This window comes from Cucumis melo, chromosome 7 (assembly GCF_025177605.1).
Source record: "Cucumis melo cultivar AY chromosome 7, USDA_Cmelo_AY_1.0, whole genome shotgun sequence".
NCBI classification, from domain to species: domain Eukaryota; kingdom Viridiplantae; phylum Streptophyta; class Magnoliopsida; order Cucurbitales; family Cucurbitaceae; genus Cucumis; species Cucumis melo.
In genome coordinates this window covers 4111712-4135033 of record NC_066863.1, presented here as the reverse complement: position 1 = coordinate 4135033, position 23322 = coordinate 4111712, and the positions used below count along the sequence as shown (strand labels likewise).

At 33.4% G+C, this 23322-nt stretch overlaps 2 protein-coding genes and 2 non-coding genes across 5 annotated transcripts; 3 read left to right on the top strand and 1 right to left on the bottom strand.

Moving 5' to 3' along the window:
- Positions 1 to 8766: 8766 nt before the first annotated feature.
- LOC103501799 (sodium/calcium exchanger NCL) lies at positions 8767 to 13299 on the top strand. The gene is made up of 7 exons (XM_008465496.3): positions 8767 to 9405; positions 10457 to 10642; positions 11313 to 11494; positions 11903 to 12048; positions 12141 to 12417; positions 12499 to 12807; positions 12926 to 13299. The coding sequence occupies exons 1-7, from the start codon at positions 8979 to 8981 to the stop codon at positions 13172 to 13174; spliced, it is 1776 nt and encodes a 591-aa protein (XP_008463718.2). The 5' UTR covers positions 8767 to 8978; the 3' UTR covers positions 13175 to 13299.
- A 795-nt stretch (positions 13300 to 14094) lies between these two features.
- Positions 14095 to 16664, bottom strand: LOC103501800 (uncharacterized). 2 transcript variants are annotated; one of them, XM_008465497.3, is made up of 7 exons: positions 16388 to 16664; positions 16247 to 16307; positions 15352 to 16109; positions 15127 to 15246; positions 14778 to 14923; positions 14484 to 14694; positions 14095 to 14390 (listed from the first exon to the last, which is right to left on the bottom strand). In XM_008465497.3, exons 3-7 carry the CDS (start codon positions 16006 to 16008, stop codon positions 14238 to 14240), a joined length of 1287 nt encoding a protein of 428 aa, XP_008463719.1. In that variant the 5' UTR covers positions 16009 to 16109; positions 16247 to 16307; positions 16388 to 16664; the 3' UTR covers positions 14095 to 14237. The 2 variants fall into 2 exon arrangements, with proteins under 2 accessions (XP_008463719.1, XP_008463720.1); XM_008465498.3 differs by having other exon boundaries at positions 14778 to 14917.
- A 6371-nt stretch (positions 16665 to 23035) lies between these two features.
- On the top strand, positions 23036 to 23109 carry TRNAI-UAU (transfer RNA isoleucine (anticodon UAU)). The gene has a single exon. It is a non-coding gene; the product is annotated as a tRNA-Ile (tRNA).
- Positions 23110 to 23230: 121 nt separating this feature from the next.
- On the top strand, positions 23231 to 23304 carry TRNAI-UAU (transfer RNA isoleucine (anticodon UAU)). Its single transcript has one exon. It is a non-coding gene; the product is annotated as a tRNA-Ile (tRNA).
- The last annotated feature ends 18 nt before the right edge of the window (positions 23305 to 23322 follow it).

Below are 23322 nucleotides of genomic sequence, written 5' to 3'. Positions count from 1 at the left end.
CTCCCAAGGCTTATTTATAAAAGAAAATATCCCTTTTTCCTTTTCCTTTAAATAAATTCCAAAACCAACCACCTTCTCTCTCTCCAAAGCTCATGAAATTTTCCTTATTATCCTCAACTAGGTCCCCACATCTTTCCCTTAACCAACCAACCTTTAATTTAACAATACTTCACCAATTATTTCCAAATAAAATACTTATTATCTAAACAAAATAAAGATTCCAAACCTCATTTAATCGCAAATTTCAAAATGATAAGGTTCTTCCAATAAATTTGAATTTTCCATAACCACACTTAAATATTAATAACAAATGGGAAAAATTGAATTTGTTGGGGCGTTACAATAATTTCCCATAATATCTTCATAGCTTACACATGCAAATGATCATCTACTACCTGGACGAGCACTTGGTTCATGGTGTGCTATTTTATTTTAATTTATATCAAACTAGTTTAATACTAAATGAGTGATATAATTAAATCAAAGGAAAACTTACACAAATATAACAAAACACCAAATCTAAATGATCGTATACCAAATTTTGAAAAAAAAAATTGTTTAGATTTGAAACCCCAAATCTAAACGATCGTGTAGCCAAATCTAAACGATCGTATACCAAAATTTGAAAAAAATTATTTAGATTTGGAACCCCAAATCTAAACGATTGTTTAGCCAAATCTAAACGATCGTATACCAAATTTTGAAAAAAAATTATTTAGATTTGGAATCCCAAATCTAAACGATCGTGTAGTCAAATTTAAACGATCGTTTAATTAATTTGGGGTAGCCAAATCTAAACGATCATGTAACAAATTACACGTTAGGCCTCTAGGATTTTTCCATTTTCAGAATTGTTCTATATAGTGTAAATACTTTACCGCTTTTTTATATTTTTGAAAAGATCCCTAAATCAAAATCTAAAATTTACTTTATTAATACAATTGGAGAGACTAATTTTGTGTAATTAGATCGGCTACTCATGTAGTTAGTCAGTATAGGTACATGTTCGACCTTCTTCAGCGTGATTCAACGTGATCAAGTATGTCGATACTGAAATTTTAATTCCTTTATACATTAGTAAACATATATTTATTTATTTTTAATGTAACGTGTGATGTTTTAGATTATTTGGGAGTCTTACAAAGATGTGATTGATAATTTGCTAAATTTTTGTAAGATCGGTCAAGATATATGACAGACCATCAGTCTTCTCATATGTTTCCATATTGGTGAGTGACATCATCCCGATTGGGTGCTTAGACAGTTCGGCCTTAAACAAAATATCTCATCAGTATGCAATACGGAGCCACTTCTACATAACATTGACTTGAGAGTTACAAATTGGTCCGACAGGGTTGCACATTTAGTAGTGCGATGGCGATCTCATAGAAGATTTATGGCAATAGGAGTTTCGATTCAACAATTTTATATGAATGTGACTCTAGAATATATCCATTGGTATAATAATATTACGAGGCTCTACATCACTCGACCAGAAGCAGTCGTAGGTCATTTGGTACATATTTAAATAGTTTATAATTACTTAAATTATTTATTCAATTAAATATTTCTAATTTTTTTTACAATTTAAAGATATCGAACAACGCAAAACTTCGTGATGTAGCAGATGATCCACAACAAGTCCTTGATATATGTAATAATAATGAGAGGTACATGGAGGAGATACATAATATGTACGATCTACGTACCTATTGTACCTCCACCAGTTCATAGGGGACGTGTTCGAGTGGAAGAAGCTGAACTCGATGAAGTTTACCATAATGTGGAAGAAGTGCCTCCTACGACACAAACATAGAGCCAAACTGGTTATGGTAGTCCGATGACGATGATGCCAACATTTGGAGCAGGATATTGTAATTCTGAGGTTGGTACAGGATATTATGATGTGGGGGTCGGTCCATTGTCTTCATACATGGATGTCGGTCCATCAACTTCTTACATGCATGGACATAGACGTGGCTATGGGGAACATAACGAATATTTGTATGAAGCACCTGCAGATGTATCAGATCGACAAGAGTACGAACAAGAACTAGAGAACTAAGAGAATCGAGAACAACATAGAGTTCAAAGTCAACGTCGTCAACCAGCTCGAAATCGACGACGCCCGGGTTGTGAAACACATTGATTTTCTTTTATCAATCAAATAAATGTAATTTGGTTATTAAAAATTATTTTAATTTACATTTAATTTTTTAATTACGCATCATTATTAAAAACGATTCATTTAATTATTTAATTATTTAGAAATATTCATATAAATTTTAATATTGAAAAACAATAACAAAAATTACATTTTTTTTGACAAAACTATTAAAATGAATACAAAGGGAGACAAGAAATTTAAATTAAAAAAAGACATAGGAGAGAGAAACTAAAACTACCACGTTATTCTAAATATTTTCAAAACTACAATATATCAATAATTATTTTCCAAAACTACAGTATTTATTCAAATTTTACCATTTTAAAGACCCAATTCTTTAAAAAAAATGCCAAATACTCTCTTTGCACGATGATGTCATAATTGTGTGAAAATACACATTTATCCTTCCCTATTCATTTAGGTTTTCTTTTTCTTCTTCATTCGCTCATCTTCGATCTTAGCATGTCATACGACTTCTTCATCTTTGGTGCAACGGCTTCTCTAACACCAACCATGCGACCCCATTGCCAAGCAAGCCACCATAGCTAAGTGAGAGTAACCACCAACAAGACACCAAGGTTGAGCGAGAGTGACATCGATCAACGACATTGAACAAAGACAACAAAATTGGATGAGAGCGATATTGACTTTCACATGAGAAATTCGGTGAAAGCAAAAAGCGCGAGACTTCTTTTCTAAATGAACACAAGCGTATTAGAGTAATTTCAAATGCTTTGCAATTTGATTTAGTCTTTAATTCACTAATTCTATAATAGTTGGATTTTATCATCATACCATGACAAATTTTAAAATTGTAGTAACATGACGTTTGAAAAATCAAAGTGTATATAAGAATAAGAAAAGTGATTGCATCAGTATTTAAAAATTTATGGCTAATAAAATATTATTACTCCAAATTTATTTTAAAATATTTTATTTTTAGGAGTATTCAGATTTATTCACATTTCTAATTTCTAATAATGTGGTTCAACCAACCTTAGATCTATTAGTTGGGTCAAAATTATAAGCTTATCTTAGTTGATAATTTCGTTAAATTAAAACAATAACAAAATATATATATATATATATATATATATATATATATATATATATATATATATATATATATAAAAAGACATATTTTAAAAGTAAATGAATGGAGATATTTTTCAACTACCCAAATACTAGTTTATTTTATTCTATTTTAACACCCACCATTTAATGGAATCCACCTTTTGTGAATAAAATAAGACAAAACTATGGAACACAAAGCAAGTGAGACACGTGCCCCCTTGGCGCCACATTCACTTCAATTTTTAGTGTCAAATAATTCTTTTTTAATTTTTTTTTTTTTTTTTTTTCAATTACAAAAATATTAAAAAGAGAACAAAAGAAAAATCTCATAACAAACCCAAATATTAATAGTTGGTTATATTTTATAAATAGTTTTAATTTTTTTTCTATATTTAAAAATGAGTTGAAATTTTTTTATTTTTTTTTTCATGTTAAAATTATTAGTATTATTATTTTTTAAGTTGAATGAATTCCACAATGAAATTTCATTATTACTCTTAGATGATAATGGTTGAAAAGTAGATTCAAAATTGAAAAAATGCTAATATTAGTAACTATATTCTTTATGTGATGAAGTAGAGAAGTTATGAAATTAATATTGATTTGTTTCTTTCTGTTTCTGACTCCTTCTTTTTCTCCGACGCCCAACATCTTCGATGCACTAATTTCATAAAAGAAAATTTCTCTTTCCTTCTTCTTCTTCTTCTTCTTCTTCTTTGACAGACCAACTTCACTAGAACTCGTTTTTCCTTTTTTTCTTCTCTCTCTCTCTCTCTTCCTATATTCTTTCTTTGGCACCACCATCTTCCACCAAAAATTGTGTACATACTCCAACTATTATGAGACAAGGGAGAGAAAGAGAGTGATTTGTGAGTGACCAACAAAAGAGAAAAGTGATTTATGAGTGAGGCACAAGTTTATTTTGGGTGTGAAATTAACAAAAGGTCAACAAAAATTATTTATTTTAAAAAAGCAGGGCAAATTTTATTTTCCTAGATATTATTATATAATTGTTATAATTTCTAAGTTTGAACGTATAAATTTAATAGCTCAATTTCTACAAACATATAATTGTAATTATTACCCCTGTATTTTGAGTAATTTGTCAAATAATGTTACATCAAGATAAAGATATATATTTATGTTGTTTACATTTACTTTAATATTTTATATTTGTACACTTGAATTTGTGCTTTTACCTATTTTAAATTTGATTAAAAATTTAAAACTATTTACAATTTATACAAAATATTGATGATATTTGTAAACAAAATAATGATAAACGATTTTTTTTAAAGTTAAAACGTGTTATCAAAACATTTAATTTCTTCTTTTAACAATGTACAAATGTTAAGAGTGTTAGTTAATATAAAATCAATCATTTAATTAAAATTGAATTAGTTTTATTAAATTATTATCATTGTAATTTTAAAAATTCCCACCGTAATTATTTAAAGCTAATTAATGGAAAGTAAATACTCAATATAAAAAACAAACATCAGTGACTTAGGAGTAAAAGGGTAAAGATAACATAGAAAATAAAAATTGTGAATAAAAAGTAAAATTAAATAACATTATAAAACCTAAAAACCAAAGGAAGATTGTTTACGTTTAAATCTTTGAGTTGCTTTAATTTGGAATTAAAGTCTATCCGAGTTGACTCTCTTGATCAAATAAGAAATGAAACCTACTATATACTCGAATATTTAAATTAGCCTTAGAAAAGGGAATATTTTTAACCAAAGAATGAGTGCAGTTATTATTATCCTCAAACTTTATGAATTTAGATATAAGAACCTCAAAAGACAGTAACAAAATCCAAGTAAGCAGCGACAAAAAAGGGAAAAGGGGAAAATAATTAAGGACGGCAACAACAGGAATTGGGCCCTCAAAAGTTCAAAACTTAATATCATTTCAACTTTTCATTAAATCCTCAACTACCATCTTTTTACAATTTTCAAACTCTCTTTTTCTCAATTTCCCTTATTATTATTATTATTATTTTCATACCTTTTTTTCTCTTTTAGCAAATTTGTTAGATAACAATCTATAAACCCAGACGACACACAATTTAGGATTATAAAGAAGGGTAAATAAATTGACGTTGGTGTCTATTTGGTATATCTTTATCTAATTCATGCATCAATAAAATAGATCGTTCAATTTTAAAAAGTATCAAATAAATTCCTAAATTACAATTTACTCCATTGAAAATATATCTAAAAAGATACTTATAACATTTAATTTTACGTTTTATCCGATAGCTTTGACACATTTTAAAAAAAAAAAAAATCATGTTTCTATTAAACATACACTAAAAGTTTAAACATAAAATAATTTAATAACCTATAAAAATATCAAAGTTTTATTAGATATACAATTGAAAATTAAAGCCTTAAAAGATCTATTAAATACAAAATTTAAAGTTCAAATCTAATATTAAAAATTTTACTAAATTAACATTTTAGTTAATTGTACTGTTGAGTTTTGTTTTACTATGGAGTATTTTAAAATTGTCCAAATTTTTAGTCATTACAATTTTATAATAGTTTTGAATGATTCAAATTTAAATTTTATTAAAGTAGGTTAACATAAAACATAGAGACACCTAAACGTTTAGTATAGCCATTTATCAATTTTATTGTCTTTATATAATATATATAAAGAAAATTATATAATTTCTAATACTTTTAATTAACTTAGTGGTTACTCTATTTGTCAACCTTCTTTCGAATCCAGATTCAAATCTTTACCTCTCTGTCAATATATTTTCTGGAACTACCATAGGCTAAACCTAAAGGTATTTTAACTTCTTTTCGCTTTTGCTTTTATGGTCCACATTTAATAAGTGTGGCATCATGTCCTTTGTGTACAAGGCTTGTTCTATTAAATAGAAACCACATAATATATTAATATACAAACTTTCTATGCTCTCACACCTCATTTGGAGATATTTTCAAACTCATGCTTTTTCTTCCTCTTTTTCTTTTTCTTTTTCTTTTTTTTTTGTTAGATTTAATGTTTGAGTTTCAAACTCATCCCTACATTTATCGAAAAAGGAATGGATATGGATATTATTGGGGTTGGGTTAGGTTGGTTTGATATGATTTCTTTTTTAACAATTTAAATTTACATGACTACAAATTGTATTTGTACTTTTATAAAATTTTAGAATTAATTTTTATTATTAATTCGAAAAAATTATTATCACTCAGATTTTGTCCATATGCGTGACTTGAAAGACGAGAAAAAGAAAGAAATCCTAGACTCCTCCCACCTTTCAAGGTATGGAGCCACATCGATCAAGTTTAGCGTGTGAAACAGGAAACCCGCATGAACATATGTGTTGATCCCATAGCTCGTACTTTTGGTCCACTTCTTCTAGTCAAATATCGTTCTTTAAGACTACTTGAGTGGAAGATAGTAGCACCAATGTAGAGTCAAGCTTATCAAACTATGTGCCTAAATTAGTACATGGATTGTATAGTTCAACTAAGCAATACACAAATGTAAGGTTAAAGTTCTTTCGAGATTACTTACTTTTCCTCTTTAAGATCATCAATCCAAACCATTTTCTTTTACAATTGTCTTGCAGTGACATGTAGCTCTAATATGCAATATTAAACTTATTGATAGAGTTTTGCATTGTAGGGTGTCACGGTCGCACTTTCGTAAATGCTTCGGGGCGATTGTTCGACTTTGTTTCCACACTAGAACAAGTCAGCCGAACTCAATCTAAATAGCCGATGACACAATGGACATACTTTGCAACCTCCACCCCATTCTTGAGAAAATGTTTTAGAAAACAAATTTGGAGGAAAAGGTTTTAGCAAACGACTGAAAGAATGTTTGAAAAAAGGAAGATTATTGTAAGGATGTAAGCAACAAGGGACAACGATAGCTTTACTTCTCATAACTCTCAGATCTCTGGATATGATGATTAATATTACCCCCACAGTGTATATTTTGAACAAAAAGAGAACTAGCATATTGACATATGCTAAAGTGCTAGATGACATACTCAATAAAAATATTTTTAAAAAAAAATAAAAAGACAATGCAAGGTGTTGGAGTGGTCATGCGGCCACGAGTAACACACATCCTGAACGCGTCAAATTTAATCAACTCAATTATTTTTTAATTTTAATTATTTATTGGTTCGATTGGTCGATCCAAAACCAAGGCTTTGTCTTTTATCTTTTGAAACACATGTTTTTCTATGCTATATTTAGATCTCGGTCAAGTCAACAATTTTATACCTTTTAAATTTGAGACTCTAAATTAAGAGTTTAATAATTATAATAAAATTTAAAGTTTAATTTTTGTTTAAGCTGTAATTGTTTTTGACTGCTTCATTTTAATAAAAATTCAGTTAATAAAATAATTTTCAATATTGAGAAAATTAAAAATTTTATATCACTATATTATTTTGCATGGGACCCTTTCAAATATGGAAATAACTTATTTTATAATGATTGAAAAATCTTTCAATAATGGTGTTAGAATTTGAAAGCACTCTACCATCTACTGTATAGCCCAATAATGTTATTCATTTATTTGGCACCAAAATATTTAAATTCTATACGTATACATAATGATGCATTTGAGTATCAAACTATAATTAAGATAATTTAGAGCCTAGGATATACAATAATAATATTAATTTCATTTAAAAAATAACTTGAATTTTTTCCTCCTATATTTATCATGCATTTTTACAAATCCACGTTCGAAAATCCCATTAATCATAGGAGTTAAATTGTCATCACTTGATTTGAATATTTATTTTTTTTAAAATTAATAAATAAATAATGTCACGAAAATGATAAAAATGCAAAGTATCGAATTTAAAAATTAAACAGAACAAAATTTAAAAATTAAATGATAAAAATAAATATAAAATATAGGTGGATGTTAAAGATAATAATTTAAATCTTTATCTATCATCAAATGACGATCCTCCAATGGAAAAAGAAAAAAAAAAACTTTATTCTTTACCTCAAACTCCTCGCTAAAAAGTAACAATGGTAAGATAAAACTTTATTTTAAATTATTCTTCCACTTGCAAGCAAAGTAAATAGTTATTTGATTCTTACACAAAAGAGAATTTTTACTTTTTACTTTTCATTAGTTATATATAACTTTATAATACATTTCCCTCTCATGGAATTTAAAACTACCATTTGAGCAAAATATTTTAAACTAAAGAAAAATATGAAACTTAAAACTATGTGACAGGGATGATAATGACGTTTACTCCAAATTTTCATTTTAAATTAACGTACGTTATTTTATAAGTATATGTCAAAATTTTAAGGATCTATTTTATTAGACAATTCAAATTATATGTTGTGCTTTCATATTTTGTTAAATTCAATAAATATGCCTTTGGTTGATTATACTATTTTTCTAATTAACTCTGGAGACATTTCAAAAGATTTTTTATTTATTTATTTAAGAAAAATAGTTTTTTCTTTTATATATTAAAAAAATAAATGATGGAAAATTGAGACAATAAATTATGGTAATAATATTATTACATAATTAAATTCTTTCATCTTCCTAACAGAGAGAGAGGATCGTCCTCTCAGCGACGCTGATCCCAACTGTTCCAGTACCAAATCTCTGTGTCCCAATCCAACAGATCCTTCTTTTAAGCTAAACCCACCATTTTTTTTTTTTTTTCTGAAACCCATTTCTTATCTCTCGCCGGACCTTCAGATTTTACCTCAAAACCATGTCCAAATCTCCTCTGCATCTCCTCTTTCTCCTCTTTTTCCTTGTCCTCTGTTCCCAATCCTACAGCTCCCGCCTTCCTTCCATTTCTTCCATCACTTCTTCTTCTTCTTCCTCCTCCTCCTCTGATCTGGTCTCCGATGGCGTCAATGAGTTGCAGGAACCCTCTTATCTGCATCTCAATACGCTTTCTTCATTCTCTGCACCAGAGGAAGAGTCTTGCGAGCAGTCTTATGGGTTTCTGCCCTGTACCACCACTGCTTTGGGGAATCTCTTTTTGATTATCGTTTATGGGTATTTGATGTTTTTGGCTGCTAAGTATTTGTCTACTGGAAGCGAGCTATTGTTGGAGATCTTGGGACCTGGAATTGTGGGGGGATTATTCCTTCCTGCGCTTGGTGCTCTTCCTGATGCCATGTTGATTCTCGGTACTTTTTGTTTCTTTTGATTTTTTCTCTTCTATATTTCTTTTGCACTTTCATGGGTTTTGACCTGTAATCGAAATGTCCTGCGAAATGAAATGGGTTGGCTTATACGTTTTCTCGAGAACATGATCGTTTTGATTTGCGAATTTGAGGTGGGGTTCTGTTTCTGTGGTCCAGGCAAAGGCTATTTAGATTAAGGTTCTGTGGATGATCTATATCTTACTTTCGTTTTTCGTTTGTTCATTTCCCCACGAACTGTTTGATCGCAGAAACTACATAAACGCGGTTGAAATAGAATTAGAATCGTGAAATGTACAGTCGGTTCTCTTTTGTTTTTTCTTGGCTACTTTTATCAAAGAAAAAGTTCCGTTTATTGACCCCCGAAAGTTTCCGAAACGGGTTGAGTATTGTAAAATAAAGGTGGAGGTGCCTTGTTGTTGAAGTTCTATTTGCTGTTATGTCTCTACTTTGCTTTGTTTGATTTTTGCTTGGTGTGGGCATCTCTCTGCTTTTGCTGGAGCTCGCTTTCTTAGCTATTCCTTTGTTCATCGAACTTTATTGTACTTCAATTTTTGCTGCTTGTCGGTTATATCTCAACATCAAGAACCTGAACGATTCTCATCTCTTTTTCTTTTACAAGACGACATCTTTTCAAAAACTCAGCCTTTAGTTCCCAAACTGGGCAAGATTTATTCCAAAATTTCAGTTTAGCCATTACTCTATGTTTTCAAAATGGACCATCCTCTAATATCTGTTGTCTTTTTGTTTCTTGAGCCGTTTTTAAATGATGGGTTATGTAATTTTGAACTCCATATTTTTTGGGTTCATATTTTATATCGATTTTCGTTTTGGCAAAATGATATCTAGACTTTCACCAATGGAAGTTAGTTAAATGAACTTAATCGAATAAGAAGAGTGATAAAAAAAGCACCGAGTTCTTAAGCTTGAATTGGCCAGTCTCATTGGGATGTCTACTGTTTTGATTTCTCTTGTTTCAGTTGTTAGTGACGAATGAGAGATCTGAAAAAACCCTCTAATCTTCTCCTTTCTATAGTTTCTGGTCTTGCAGGAAGTGCTGAGGTTGCACAAAGCCAGGTCTCTGTTGGAATGGGTCTACTAGCTGGCTCAACTGTCATGCTTCTTACACTGATCTGGGGCACATGTGTGATTGTTGGGAAGTGTGACCTTCAAGATTCAGTTGCCATAGATTCACAGGATACAAAAGGGTTTAGCTTGACTGGTATGCCATTTTATCTTAGTTATATTCAACTGAGGTGTCTGTTTGTGTTCATGCATGCCTTCATTTTTAACGGAAAGTTGATTCTTATTCAGGGGAGTGTGATGCTTTCTAAAGGAAACAAGGATGATGTTGTGCGTAATGGATCAAGACTTTTTGATCAATAATACACTTTTTTTTTATCAAGACTTAATAAAGAAAAAGGACATATTTTGAATACTATTTAAGGTGTTATGTGAGTTCTATCATTGACTACAGGCAAATTCTATAGTTTTAGTCATGACTTGTGTCAACGACAATGTATCATGTTAATCTACTCTTCCTATTGTCTCGAAACTGAATATTAGGTTAACTTGGTGAAACATTTTGCAAGCATCAATTAAAGCTTTGAAACTTAAGTAGTCGTACATGTTCAGAAGACGCCAGTTTTTCATCTTATGAACATACCAAAAGCTGTTAGTACACAGTTACCTATTAATGCTTCATCATTGCACTTCCATACTTGCAATTAATCTCTTTCTGATAGTCAACTATTCTCAGTCACTGGTCCATTTTCTCACACTTGCTGGGTCAACTGAATTGGTTTTTAGTTTCCGAGTGTTATATGGTTTTTAAGTTCTGTTCTTCATTTACATCGATGCATAAATTTACGTTGAAAATTTTTCTTTGACAGAATCTGGAGTTAGCACTGATATTTGGACCAGCTATGCAGCCAGGATTATGGTTATATCTGTTGTTCCATTTTTAATCGTTCAACTTCCACAAATGCTCAATTCAACATCAGGAAGGCACTTGGCAGTGTTGATTGCTCTTATAGTCTCTGTTTCAATGTTCATTACCTATTGCCTTTACCAGGTATTTTTTCTATTTCTTAGCTCATAAATTAAGTTTACCCAAAATGTTATTTTCATTTTTTTGGAATTTGTTGTCTACACAACATTGGAAAATTAAAAAGACCTACATTTACAGTTTTTCATGTTTTAAACATAAATGCTAACTCGAGAAAGCTGACCTTAATTCAAACACCGAATTCGATGGGCAAGAAACATAGGTAGCTATTCTAATCTTCCAGAGTCCAAAAGTTATAGCTGCAACGGAAGGGTCAATGCCTTCACAATGTATTAACTTTATTCTGTTAAACTTGATGTTGACCTTTTACTTTAATGATAAGACTCTTATTTCGTTCTATTTCTTTTCTCATATACATGTTTGAAATCGTACTTCAATGGTATCCTACTTCACGAATTGATAAAATTTTTGCAGGTCTTCCAACCATGGATTCAAAGGAGGAAACTTGCCTTTGTCAAGCACAAGCATGTTATATTTGGATTTTTAAGACATTTAAAACAGCAAACACTTGGAAGACTCCTGACAGAGAATGGGGAGCCAGATAAAGAAATAATAGAGAAGTTCGTAGGAAAAAGAAGTTCAATTGTTCATTTTTATCATCGCGTTCTTATTTTATCATATGCTGATAGTTGCTCAATGAACATAATGACAGGTTATTTTCAAGAATTGATGTGAACAAGGATGGACTTCTTTCAGCTTCTGAACTGAGAGCACTAATCGTTGGTATTCAGTTTGACGAGATCGACTTAGACCATGATGATGCTGTTGACAAAATAATGAATGACTTTGATACTTCTCGTGATTCCCATGTTGATTCTAATGAGTTTGGCAATGGAATCATTAGGTGGCTTTCTCAAGTTCAAGGTTCAAGAACTGGCAGAGGTGATGATGGTCCTCACACAATGAAGTATCTGCATAACTTTCATCAAGTAAGTTGTAAGCTGTTAGCTGCATTTCTCCTTTCAATTTTTAGTTTCGCTTTTCTGAAGCATGTCATGATGTGTCTTCAGGAAACAAAGAGAGAACACGATTTGCTGGATGTTGGGGAACAAAGCGATGAGGTTGTAGAGGGCGTCGAAGAGGGCAAGGGGGTCTTGATAAAAGCTATACTCTTCTTGTTACTTGGAACCGCCATTGCTGCTGCCTTTGCTGACCCTTTGGTTGATGTCGTACATAACTTCTCCAATGCAACTAAAATCCCTGCGTTCTTTATTTCATTTATTGCTCTGCCATTAGCAACCAACTCCAGTGAAGCAGTTTCTGCTATTATCTTTGCAAGCCGTGACAAGCGAAAAACTGCCTCCTTAACATTTTCCGAGGTTTGTTCTCTTTTATACTTAACCTTTTGTTTCTTTACTTAGTTAATTTGTACTGGGGACCAGTAGAAAGGAAAACTGGAAGATATTGGAAGAATGATTAACCTCTTTCCTGGTGCAGCTATATGGAGCAGTGACAATGAACAATGTCCTTTGCCTATCAGTTTTCTTGGCTCTTGTTTACTTGAGAGGATTGGTTTGGAACTTTTCATCTGAAGTGCTGGTCATTCTCGTCGTTACAGTTGTAATGGGAGTCATGGGTAGCTTCCGAACTGCCTTCCCGCTCTGGACATCTCTGGTGGCTCTCCTTCTCTACCCCTTCTCTCTTGTGCTGGTCTATGTTCTTGATTATGTCTTTGGTTGGTCATAGATCAGTTGGCGTTTTGAGTTCTATTCAAGGGGTTTATTCCTTTAAATTTCCGGATGTTTTTGCACATACTCTCTGCTGAGCCGATGTTATACAATAACTCTTCTGCTCTCTTTTTATTTGCTTCATTTTTGTGTTGATATTGATATTGAAAGTGAAGTAGAATAATGAGCATAATTTGTTTATCAAATTATCTAATAAAAAAGTTGGGGGACATGGTGAACTCAAAAAGAAATTAAATATATGTTATATACATCATTTCACGTTGCTCTTTCTAAGAATTGTATGTTTCTTTTAATTATTATGTTTGGACCTTGGTTAATATCTCGAAAATTTAACTAAAGAAAATATAGGAAGTTTCCGGAATGAATTTTCTCTCTCAACTTCTTTACGGTGTTCAATAGGGAATGAAATCTTTTCAAAAGCAAAGTATTTGTCCAAGGAAATATCATAATCATCTTTAAGAAACAAATTTCATTCTTAAATTATATGATCGATTAAACGATTTCTAGTTTCTTGGGGGGAGAAAAAAACACTATCCATTTGCATAGGTAATCATTACTATAACACACACATCCGTTTGATATGAGAAATTCGATAGTAATAGGGTGGTGAATTCTTTTGAAGAGATTAGTCCTCGAAAGGATGGATTTTCTTGTTACATTATTTCTCATTTTAGCGTACTTTGAGCTAGTATTTCCTTGTTAGATGGTATCAAAAGCTAAATACAATTCTACAAAGAAGATCGAAGTTACAAGGGACATTTTGAGAAAGAGAATTTGCAAAGAAATGGAAATGGTAAAGAGAGAAATGTTAGAAAAATAGAAAAGGAGATCAGAATTTCAAATCTAGTTTTGGATTTTTTGACTTTGAAACCGAATCATCAAAACTGTGGTTTGCATAAATGAAAAACAAAAAACTAATAGCAGAAAAAAGTACCCAAGAAACCAACTTCAGGCTAAGATTTTGGGTTTCTTACACAAAACAGCATAATTTAAACCTATCTAGTTTAACCAAAAACAGAGCTAGTAAAAGGGTAACATACAGGTTTTAGAAATGGCAGTTTCTACAACTTCAAATCTAGATCAAGTATTTCTCCTACTTCCCCATTGCACTTGGTTTTAGAAATGGCAGTTTCTGTCCCAGACTTTGTCTCTGCAGGTGGGAGGAAGCTATAGAAAGGCTGCTTTTCGGCCAATCCGACAGGTTTCAATCCTCCCTTTGACATATCAATAAAAAAAAGAAATGAAATTCAGCAAATGGCAGAACACCAAAGGACAAATCATTATGCACTCACCCACTCCTTTCTTACCTGAGAGGGATACGGTTCCGAATTGGAATCCCTAAGATTCTGCAGAAGAGGATAAGTTGGAGGACACTTAGCAATATTAGAGCTTGGACATGATGTCCGACAAGTAGCAAGAGAAGAAAGGGTAAGGAAGTTTCCATTAAACTCATCGTCTTTAATGTTTTCCAAGGAACTTGGTGCAGATACGCATGTTAAGCTCCGCGCACGATCCTCTCTGCATATTGGAAAAACACTTCGGGCAACTATGGCACCATATCTAAAGCATACAAAGCATGATCAAATCAGACAGTGTCTTACCGAAAACTCAGTGCGCTTCCATTGCCATGCGATGTTGAATCATCAGATCTATTCGGAACAGCGAAGGAAGAGTTGTGATCGAACACCGGTTCAGTTGGATTGTTTGGAGAAAAGCAATTCAATCTCTTCGTACCAAACATCTGTAACTACATATTTAACACAATCATTCACACATTTCAACAAATACAGCATTTTTCAGTGGTGAGTTCCAATTCTTCGCAGCACTTACTTTCACTGAGTCAAACTATGTACTAAACTTCCATCAACAAATACACAGCATTTTTCAGTGGTGGTTGAATTCTTTACAAAACCATAATGAAATAAATCCAAGTAAAGTAATTGAAATCACCTTCTCTTCCTTGTCTGGCCAGATGGTTGAGTAGTTGCCATAACAATAGCTTTGGTTTGAAGGGGGCTCTATCTGGACATTAAGACCAGAAGACATTGAAGTTGTTGATGACAGATTCACCTGCAAGTTCCAGTAATCAAATTAGTCTCCTTGTCCAAAAGCGTGAAGTTTGTTTCAAGAAGCATTGCATAGGCAGTCAAAGAAAAAAAAAAGCTTCTGCATTACCATGGGAGAAGGTGTTTGATTTTCCTGTGCTCTTTGCAGGAGTTTTGTGGAAGGCAAGCCAGGGTTAACTCCATAAGGGAAATCAAAATTTGAACGGAATGCCAACCCAGGATCAACCCCATAATTTTCCTTCTCAAGATAGTATTCACAAGAATTTTGCCATTTGAGAGCATTTCCTTGCTCCAAAATAGTAACTGCAGACAACCCAGTTTCAGATCCACCACTATTTGCTTGATCCACCAATGGAACAGTGAAAGAATCTTTAACAGGCATGTTTAGAACAGGCAGAGGTGGCCCAAACATTGAGGCGGAAGAGGAGATATTCACTGGAGGTGGCGAAGGGAAAGACGACGAAGATGATGACCGGTTCGATTGGAGAAAACTAGGAATCGGTAAAGACAAATATGAGGAGGATTTGGTTGGTGACAATGGAGACGAAGATGAGAAAATTGCAGCAGCTGCATCATTCTTCTGTTGCTCCTCTAATCTAATCTTTTCAAGCTGTGCAACACCAAGTCCTCGTTGTGGAACTTTCTTAGGCTTTGGTTTAAGTTTCTTAGAAGAAGATCTACCACTAATACCACCAATTGTCCCAAAACTCCCAAATCTATTATTATAACACCTCTGCTTTTGCTCCTCTTCTGCCATCCCTATCATCTTCCATCTAGACTTCAAAACGCAAACCAAAATTCAAACACATCCTAGTTTCTAAACAAGGCCATTCCACTACAAGAACTGAAACCCCAGCTACAATCCATCTGAAACAAAGTCACTATTTCCACTTAACAAAGCATAAGAGACTTTCAACAAACAAAACCCACATGGAGGTAAACAAGAAATGTGAGAGAGAGAGAGAGAGAGAGAGAGAGAGAGAGAGAGAGAGAAGCGAAGCTACCAAAGCGAAATGAAAAGGATCAAGAGAGGGAATTAGATTCTTCTCAAATCCAGTTGCATGTCTGAGAGAAATGAATGGGGGTAAATCAAATCAGTTGAAGATCAAGAACATGAAAGATTAAGATTAGATTAGAATACATACAGAGAATTTTTGGAAACGATTATATCGCCAAAATCGTCGCTCTACTCCTCGTTTCATTCCTAGACCGACTCTGATGAAGATCAAATTCACTCCTTGTGCTACAAATACAATTTACTAAGTGGGTTCCTTTCCATGTAAATCTAAAACCCATTTTTGAGATTTTCTCTCTCTGAAATTATGGATTATAGTTCCAAAATGAGCTCAAGGCCAAGCCAACTTTACAACCCAATTCATCACTTTAGGTTTGGGTTTGTTTTTGTTTTGTTTTGTATAGGAAAGGAATGATCTTTTGGAATCCAACTTGTGGGCTCCTCTCCTTTTATACCTCTCCTCCAAACATTTGTATGCAATGCAATTCATCTCTTTCTCCCTTTCATACTCTTACCCTTTTTTTCTTTCATTTATTATTACTTTTTTATGTAAAATACCTTTTATCTTTTAGTTAACAAGGGAATCCCTCCGGTCGTAAAGTCCAAAAAGCCGTTTGGTATGTTGTTATCTACCATATTTGACGTGAGTTGAATAAACCCGTTTGAAGCCTCCTTAAGTGATTGGTCTAAATACTGAAACGGAAATTTTATATGTTGTTTTAAGTGATTTGAGGTGTTTTCTACGACCCCATGTAAATAAATGACATTATATTTAAAAATATTTTCAACAATTTTAACATTTAAAATAATTTAACTATGTTTACGATTTACATACTTGCATTTTTTTAAAATTACTTATTATATTGAAGAGGTTCTAATTTTCTCGCTTATTGGAAAGTTTTAATATTATATTTAGCATATACATTCAAACTTAAAAAATATCTGCAATCTTACTCCACACCAAACTAAAATTGATGTAAAATAGAACACTTAGGCCCTTGGGTTTTTGAAAACTGTGTTCGTTTTCTTGATTTTTGTATTTCATTTGTAAAGTTGTATTACAACTCCTAGTCAATAAAATAAAAACCAATTTTTGAAAACTAGGATTCTATTTAATAGCTATTTAGCTTTTTTTTTTAAATAAAAATTATATATATTTTATCTCAATTTTGGACCTCATCTTTTAAGTACAAGACTTGAATTCTCAATCATATTTCAAAACAAAAACAAATTTTTAAAAACCATTTGTAATAGATTTGAAATTTTAGCTTGTTTTAAAAAAATGGTAAAATATAGAGAAATTTAGAGATGAAATGAGTGTTTAATTTTCAAAAACCAAAAAATTATTAAATGAATCTACTCTTTTTCTTTTTTAGTTTTCAAATCTTGGTTTTGAATTTGAAAACAATCCTAAAAAATTTACAACATTACATATGAAGTAATAAATGAACACGGTGTTTTCGAGCCTAAGTCTCGATAACAAAAATGAAAAATCAATGAAGCTTTATTTTCTTAAAAATTTTGAATGTGTCTATATTGCTTAAGAAAATTAAAAGTTCAAAAAACTATCAAATGCAAAAATGAAAATTGAAAATTTTATCATACATATTTTTAAGTGTGGAATAAATATTTTATTGATAAAATATCTTGTGTGAAATACATCAAGGAACAAGGGGATAAATACAAGGGTCTGTATGATAAACAAGGAAACAAATAATATATTCTTAATTACATAAGATTTTATTACATTAATACCCTCCCTCAAACTCAAGGTGGTAGAGTATCTGTCAGCTTGAGTTTGGTAAGTAATTGATTGAAGCGGGTAGATGGTAAAGCTTTGGTGAAGATATCTGCTGGTTGCTCAGCGGTGGAGACAGATTGTAAAAGAAGAGTATTGCTCAAGAGATGATGACGAATGAAGTGACAGTCATTTTTCGATGTGTTTTGTACGTTCATGAAAAACATCATTGTGGGCAATTTGGATGGCACTACGATTATCACAATGGAGGAGAGTGGGTCCCTGTTGGGGAACACCCATGTCAGTAAGAAGCCAGCGAAGCCATAGAAATTCAGCAGTAGTATCGGCAAGGGCACGATATTCTGATTCAGTGCTGGAACGAGAGACAACACTTTGTTTCTTACTACGCCAAGAAATGAGAGAATCGCCTAAGTAAAAACAGTAACCTGTTGTTGAGCGTCGATTAGTGTGATCCCCAGCCCAATCTGCATCAGAGTAGCCAGATAATATGAGAGATAATTGAGGGGAAAACTAAAGTCCATGTCCCAAGATTCCCTTAATGTAGCAAAGAATACGTAACACAACAGTAAAATGAATGGTTCTAGGAGCAGCCATAAATTGACTGACAATATGAACAGCATATGCAATGTCTGGGCGACTCACTATTAGATAGATGAGACTACCAACAAGTATAGACTCACATCTTCAAGAGGAACACCATCATAAAAGGGTTAGATGAACATTGGGATCTAATGGTGTCGAAGCTATGTTGGAGTCAGTAATTCCTGAGCGAACTAAGAGATCTGAGGTATATTTGGCTTGAATAAGAAATACCCGTCTGAGCGTCGAGAGACTTCAAGACCAAGAAAGTAGTTGAGAGAATCAAGGTCTTTCATCTCAAAATGTTGACCAAGATAATGTTGGAGATCAGATGTAGCCTGTGGATCATTAACAGTGATAATCATGTCATCAACATAAAGGAGAAGAAGAACAATACCCTGGGGTGTGTGACGAGTAAAGAGTGCAGTATCATGAGGACTAAAAGAAAATCCAAGTTGAGACGGGCACGTGGTTCAAGTTTAGTGTGTTCATGAGGATGTAAGAGAACAAAGCATGCACAACCAAAGACTTTAAGGTTAGAGTAGTTGGGAGGAGTACCATATAATCTTTCAAATGGTGAGAGAAGAAGGAAGACGATTGATGGTATAAGCTAATGTAAGAGCTGTTTCACCCCAAAATTTCTCAGGACATGAGGCAGAAAGAAGGAGGGCACGTACTGAGTCAAGAATGTGACGATATTTGCGCTCAGCACGCCCATTTTGTTGAGAATTGTAGGGGCAGGAGCACTGAACAAGAGTGCCCTGTTGGGAGAGAAAAGATAGAAGAATGGAGCCTTTATACTCCAAGGCATTGTCAGTGCGAAGGGTTTTGATCGAACAAGAGAATTAGGTGTGAATCATGTTAGCAAATTCAATATGGGTGCGAGATAGTTCAAAGCGGTGTTTGAGAAAGTAGATCCATGTAAAACGAGAGAAATCATCAATAAATAAGACATAATAGCGATAACCTTGGACAGTGGTAGTAGGGTTAGACCCCAAATGTCTGAATGGATTAAGTCAAAAGGTTTATCACATATAGAAGTGGATGGAGAAAAAGACAAAGCAGGTTGCTTAGCAAGTTTACAATTTAAGCAATTAAAAGGGACAAACTTGGTAACATTATTTAAATTGTTGACAGAAATTAAATGACGTAGTTTTTCAGGAGATGCCAGTGATTTGTATCAGAATCAGTGACAGGAGCAGAGATGGATGAAGGAGAAGGAACCTGAAGTGATAAGAGCTCAAACAATCTTCCCACTTTGCGACATGTCCCAATCGTCTGTCCCGTCTGTGGATCCTGGACCTGACAACCATTGGGAGAAAAGGAGACAGTTAAGCCAAGATCACACAGTTGACCAACAAACACTAGATTAAAGGTTAAGTTTGGGACACGGTAAGTATGAGGAAGATTTAAACTGGGGGTATTAATGGTACCAATGTGAGTGACATTCATACAATTGCCATCAGCAGCATAAATGGGTGGTAAAGATTTAGCAGGACTAGGAGTGTTCATAAGAGAATAATTAGATGTCATATGATTACAACAGGCAGAGTCAAGAAGCCATCGATTACCTGGTGTGACGGCAAGTGCAGAGGAAGATGATGAAATTAACTGATTTAGCAAACTTTGAAGATCACTTATCTGAAAATTGGGGGTGGTGGAATTATCTGAAGCAACAGCAGCAACAGAGGAGGTACCAGGTTTAGTAAAGTTCTTTGTTTTTGTAGGATAGCTTCGAGGTCAAGACGGTTTTATGGGACAATTATCCAGAATATGTCCAGACTTATGGCAGTACCTGCATTCTATTTTAGGACAATCAATAAATTTCTGACCAGTGAGCTTACGATTCTTACAAAATGTGCTTGATGCTTCAGATGATGAATAAGTGTCTGCAAGAACAACATCAGAATGTTTGGAGAGATTGATGGCAAGACATTTTTCTTCAAATAATATCTCTTAGCACTAGAAGAAATATAGGCTTTAATGTCGGTTGGGAAAATGAAAAAAGAACATTAATGTCGGTTTTGAAAAGGCGGACTTCCACCGACATTAAAGACTAAGCTTTAATGTCGGTTTTAAAACGACATTAAAGATTCGCCATTTTGAAAACCGACATTAAAGGTCCATTTAAATTTTAATTTTATTTTTTTTATTTTGTGAAAAAATTAGACACTTTAATGTCAGTTATCCACCGACATTAAAGGTCCATTTAATTTTTTTTAATAATTTTTTTGTGAAAAAATAACATTCTCTCTCTTACTTTACTCTTTTCGACCGTCTGCTATACGAAGAACTCAATTTCTCCAAATCTTTTCGACCATCTCCAAATTATTTTCGCATCGCTTGTCTTCTCCAAACGACTCCCCTCCATTTCTTCTCCGATGGCTGTTCCTTCTCCAAATAAGTGATCGACGCCACCATTGTTGTTCTGATCGCCCACCCTTGGAAACAAATTCGGCCGCATTTCTCTCCTTCTAAAGAAACTCGTCCGCGTCTTCCTCTCACATTCTCATTCTCTCTCTCACATTCACAGCAACGACGGTAATTTCCATCTTCTTTCGAGTGGTCGCGATTTTTTTAATTTGGGGTTTAAGCTGCATGTTTTTTTATTTCGATTTAGATTGCAAACCACTCATCTATAGATAGCTGCATCCAATGAGGGCAAAGGACTGCAGTGTAGTAAGGCAGCCCTAACAGGTTCATATCTGGACGAAGTCCCATAAGGACTTTAATAAGACAAAGATGTTCTTTACCGATTTTAGCTTGATCGATTTGAGTCCATATGAGTTGAAGCGTTGCTAGATATTCATTCACCGATTGCCCAACTTCTTGATTAAGATTGACAAGGCTATTTTGCAACTAATAGTAATGAGCTAATCCGACGGATTTAAACCGTGTAGATAGAAAAACCCATAATTCCTTAGCATTTTCAAAAGCATCAAATTGTGTATGGATAGCAGAGATCGATGTGTTACTAAGCCAGGTAATAATCTGATAATTTTTACTGTCCCATTCTTCAAGACGTTCGATAAATTTGCTATCATCTTTCTTATCTTGTTTGGTCGGTTTGGTAATATCGCCGGTAACAATACGCCATAATTTTCGTCCGATTAAAAAACTTTTCATTTGATTTGACCATCAAGAATTGTGGTGATTGGACAAGCAATTTCACTTTTCTCCATCTACTCACAATAAAGAAATAAGTCAGCAGAACACAATATTGGTCAATAGATCCGAATAGAAGACTTGCACAAGAAATAAAATTCAGAGAACGAAAATGAACAGCAGGATCGAATAGAAAACCACGGCTTTGGCTGGGTTTCACGGAGGCCGGAGAACAGATAGCTAGGATCGGAAGTCGGAGATCGCGGACTGCAGACGATGGCGTGCGAAGCATGTTGCGGACGGACAGAAACGCGTGAAACGTGAACTGACTGGTGTACAAAACCGCTGGCGGGCCTGCTGGGTCTCTTGTTGCGAACAGATCGGATGTCGAAGAGATAAACGCCGAAGAGATGCGAACTGATGGGCGAACGGCTGGGCATACAGAAACGCAGGCGGGCGGCGAATGGCTGAGCGTACAGAAACGTGAACAGAGATTGAAGAACCGCGTGCGCCGGAGAAACGCGGACAGAGATTGGGCGTGTTGGGTCTGGGTTACTTGCTACAGACAGAAGAAAACGCGGATGGAGATTGGTCGTCGGAGAATCGCGTGCGAACAGAACACTGCAAGATAGGTGGCGGCGGCGGCGGCGGCTGAATAGTAACCTAGGTTAAGGCTCTGATACCATGTGGAATAAATATTTTATTGATAAAATATCTTGTGTGAAATACATCAAGGAATAAGGGGATAAATACAAGGGTCTGTATGATAAGCAAGAAAACAAATAATATATTCTTAATTACAGAAGATTTTATTACATTAATATTAAGTTTAGAGACCAATAGAGATAATCATAAAATTTGAAGGACTAAATTTGTTATTCATTTGAGTTGTCCTCTTAACCCATAGTGTTGGTCTCTTGGATCGATTACTAATCTTCTACCATCTTTTTTAGCTAAGCAAATAAAGATTTGTTAAAAATAATTAGTTTCAAACCATGCTCAATAAATTTTATTTTATTTTACTTTATCAAAATAACTACATACATACATATGATGTTTATTAAATAAGTCGAGCTTATTTACTAAAAACTTGTTTATCTTATTAACCTATTTTGTTTTGTAACTCAGAACTTAAAAATGTAAGATAGTATGATAAGAAATAGTCTTAGATACGTTTGTGAAAATTTTTCAATGAATCTCAAAGTTTAGTAATTTTAAAGTTAATTTTGGTCTGAAGTAGTAATTACAAATTTCATGCCAAAAAAAAAATGCCATTTGGCTCTGTTTATCTTTTTTAAACGGTAAAAATGTAAATTTACCATTTTTTAACATACAGGTCCCGTAGCTCAGTTGGTTAGAGCGTTGGTCTTATGAGCCGAAGGTCGCGGGTTCGAGCCCCGCCGGGACCAATTCTAATTGTTATTTATGAATTGGTTATTTTTTATTCATGGACCTTTTGACTATCTCAAATGTTTTTTTTTTTTTTTTGTCTCTAAGAATAATTGTGCCTTCTCTAACCTTAAATGTCAAGGTCCCGTAGCTCAGTTGGTTAGAGCGTTGGTCTTATGAGCCGAAGGTCGCGGGTTCGAGCCCCGCCGGGACCATTGTTGTGTGTATTAGTC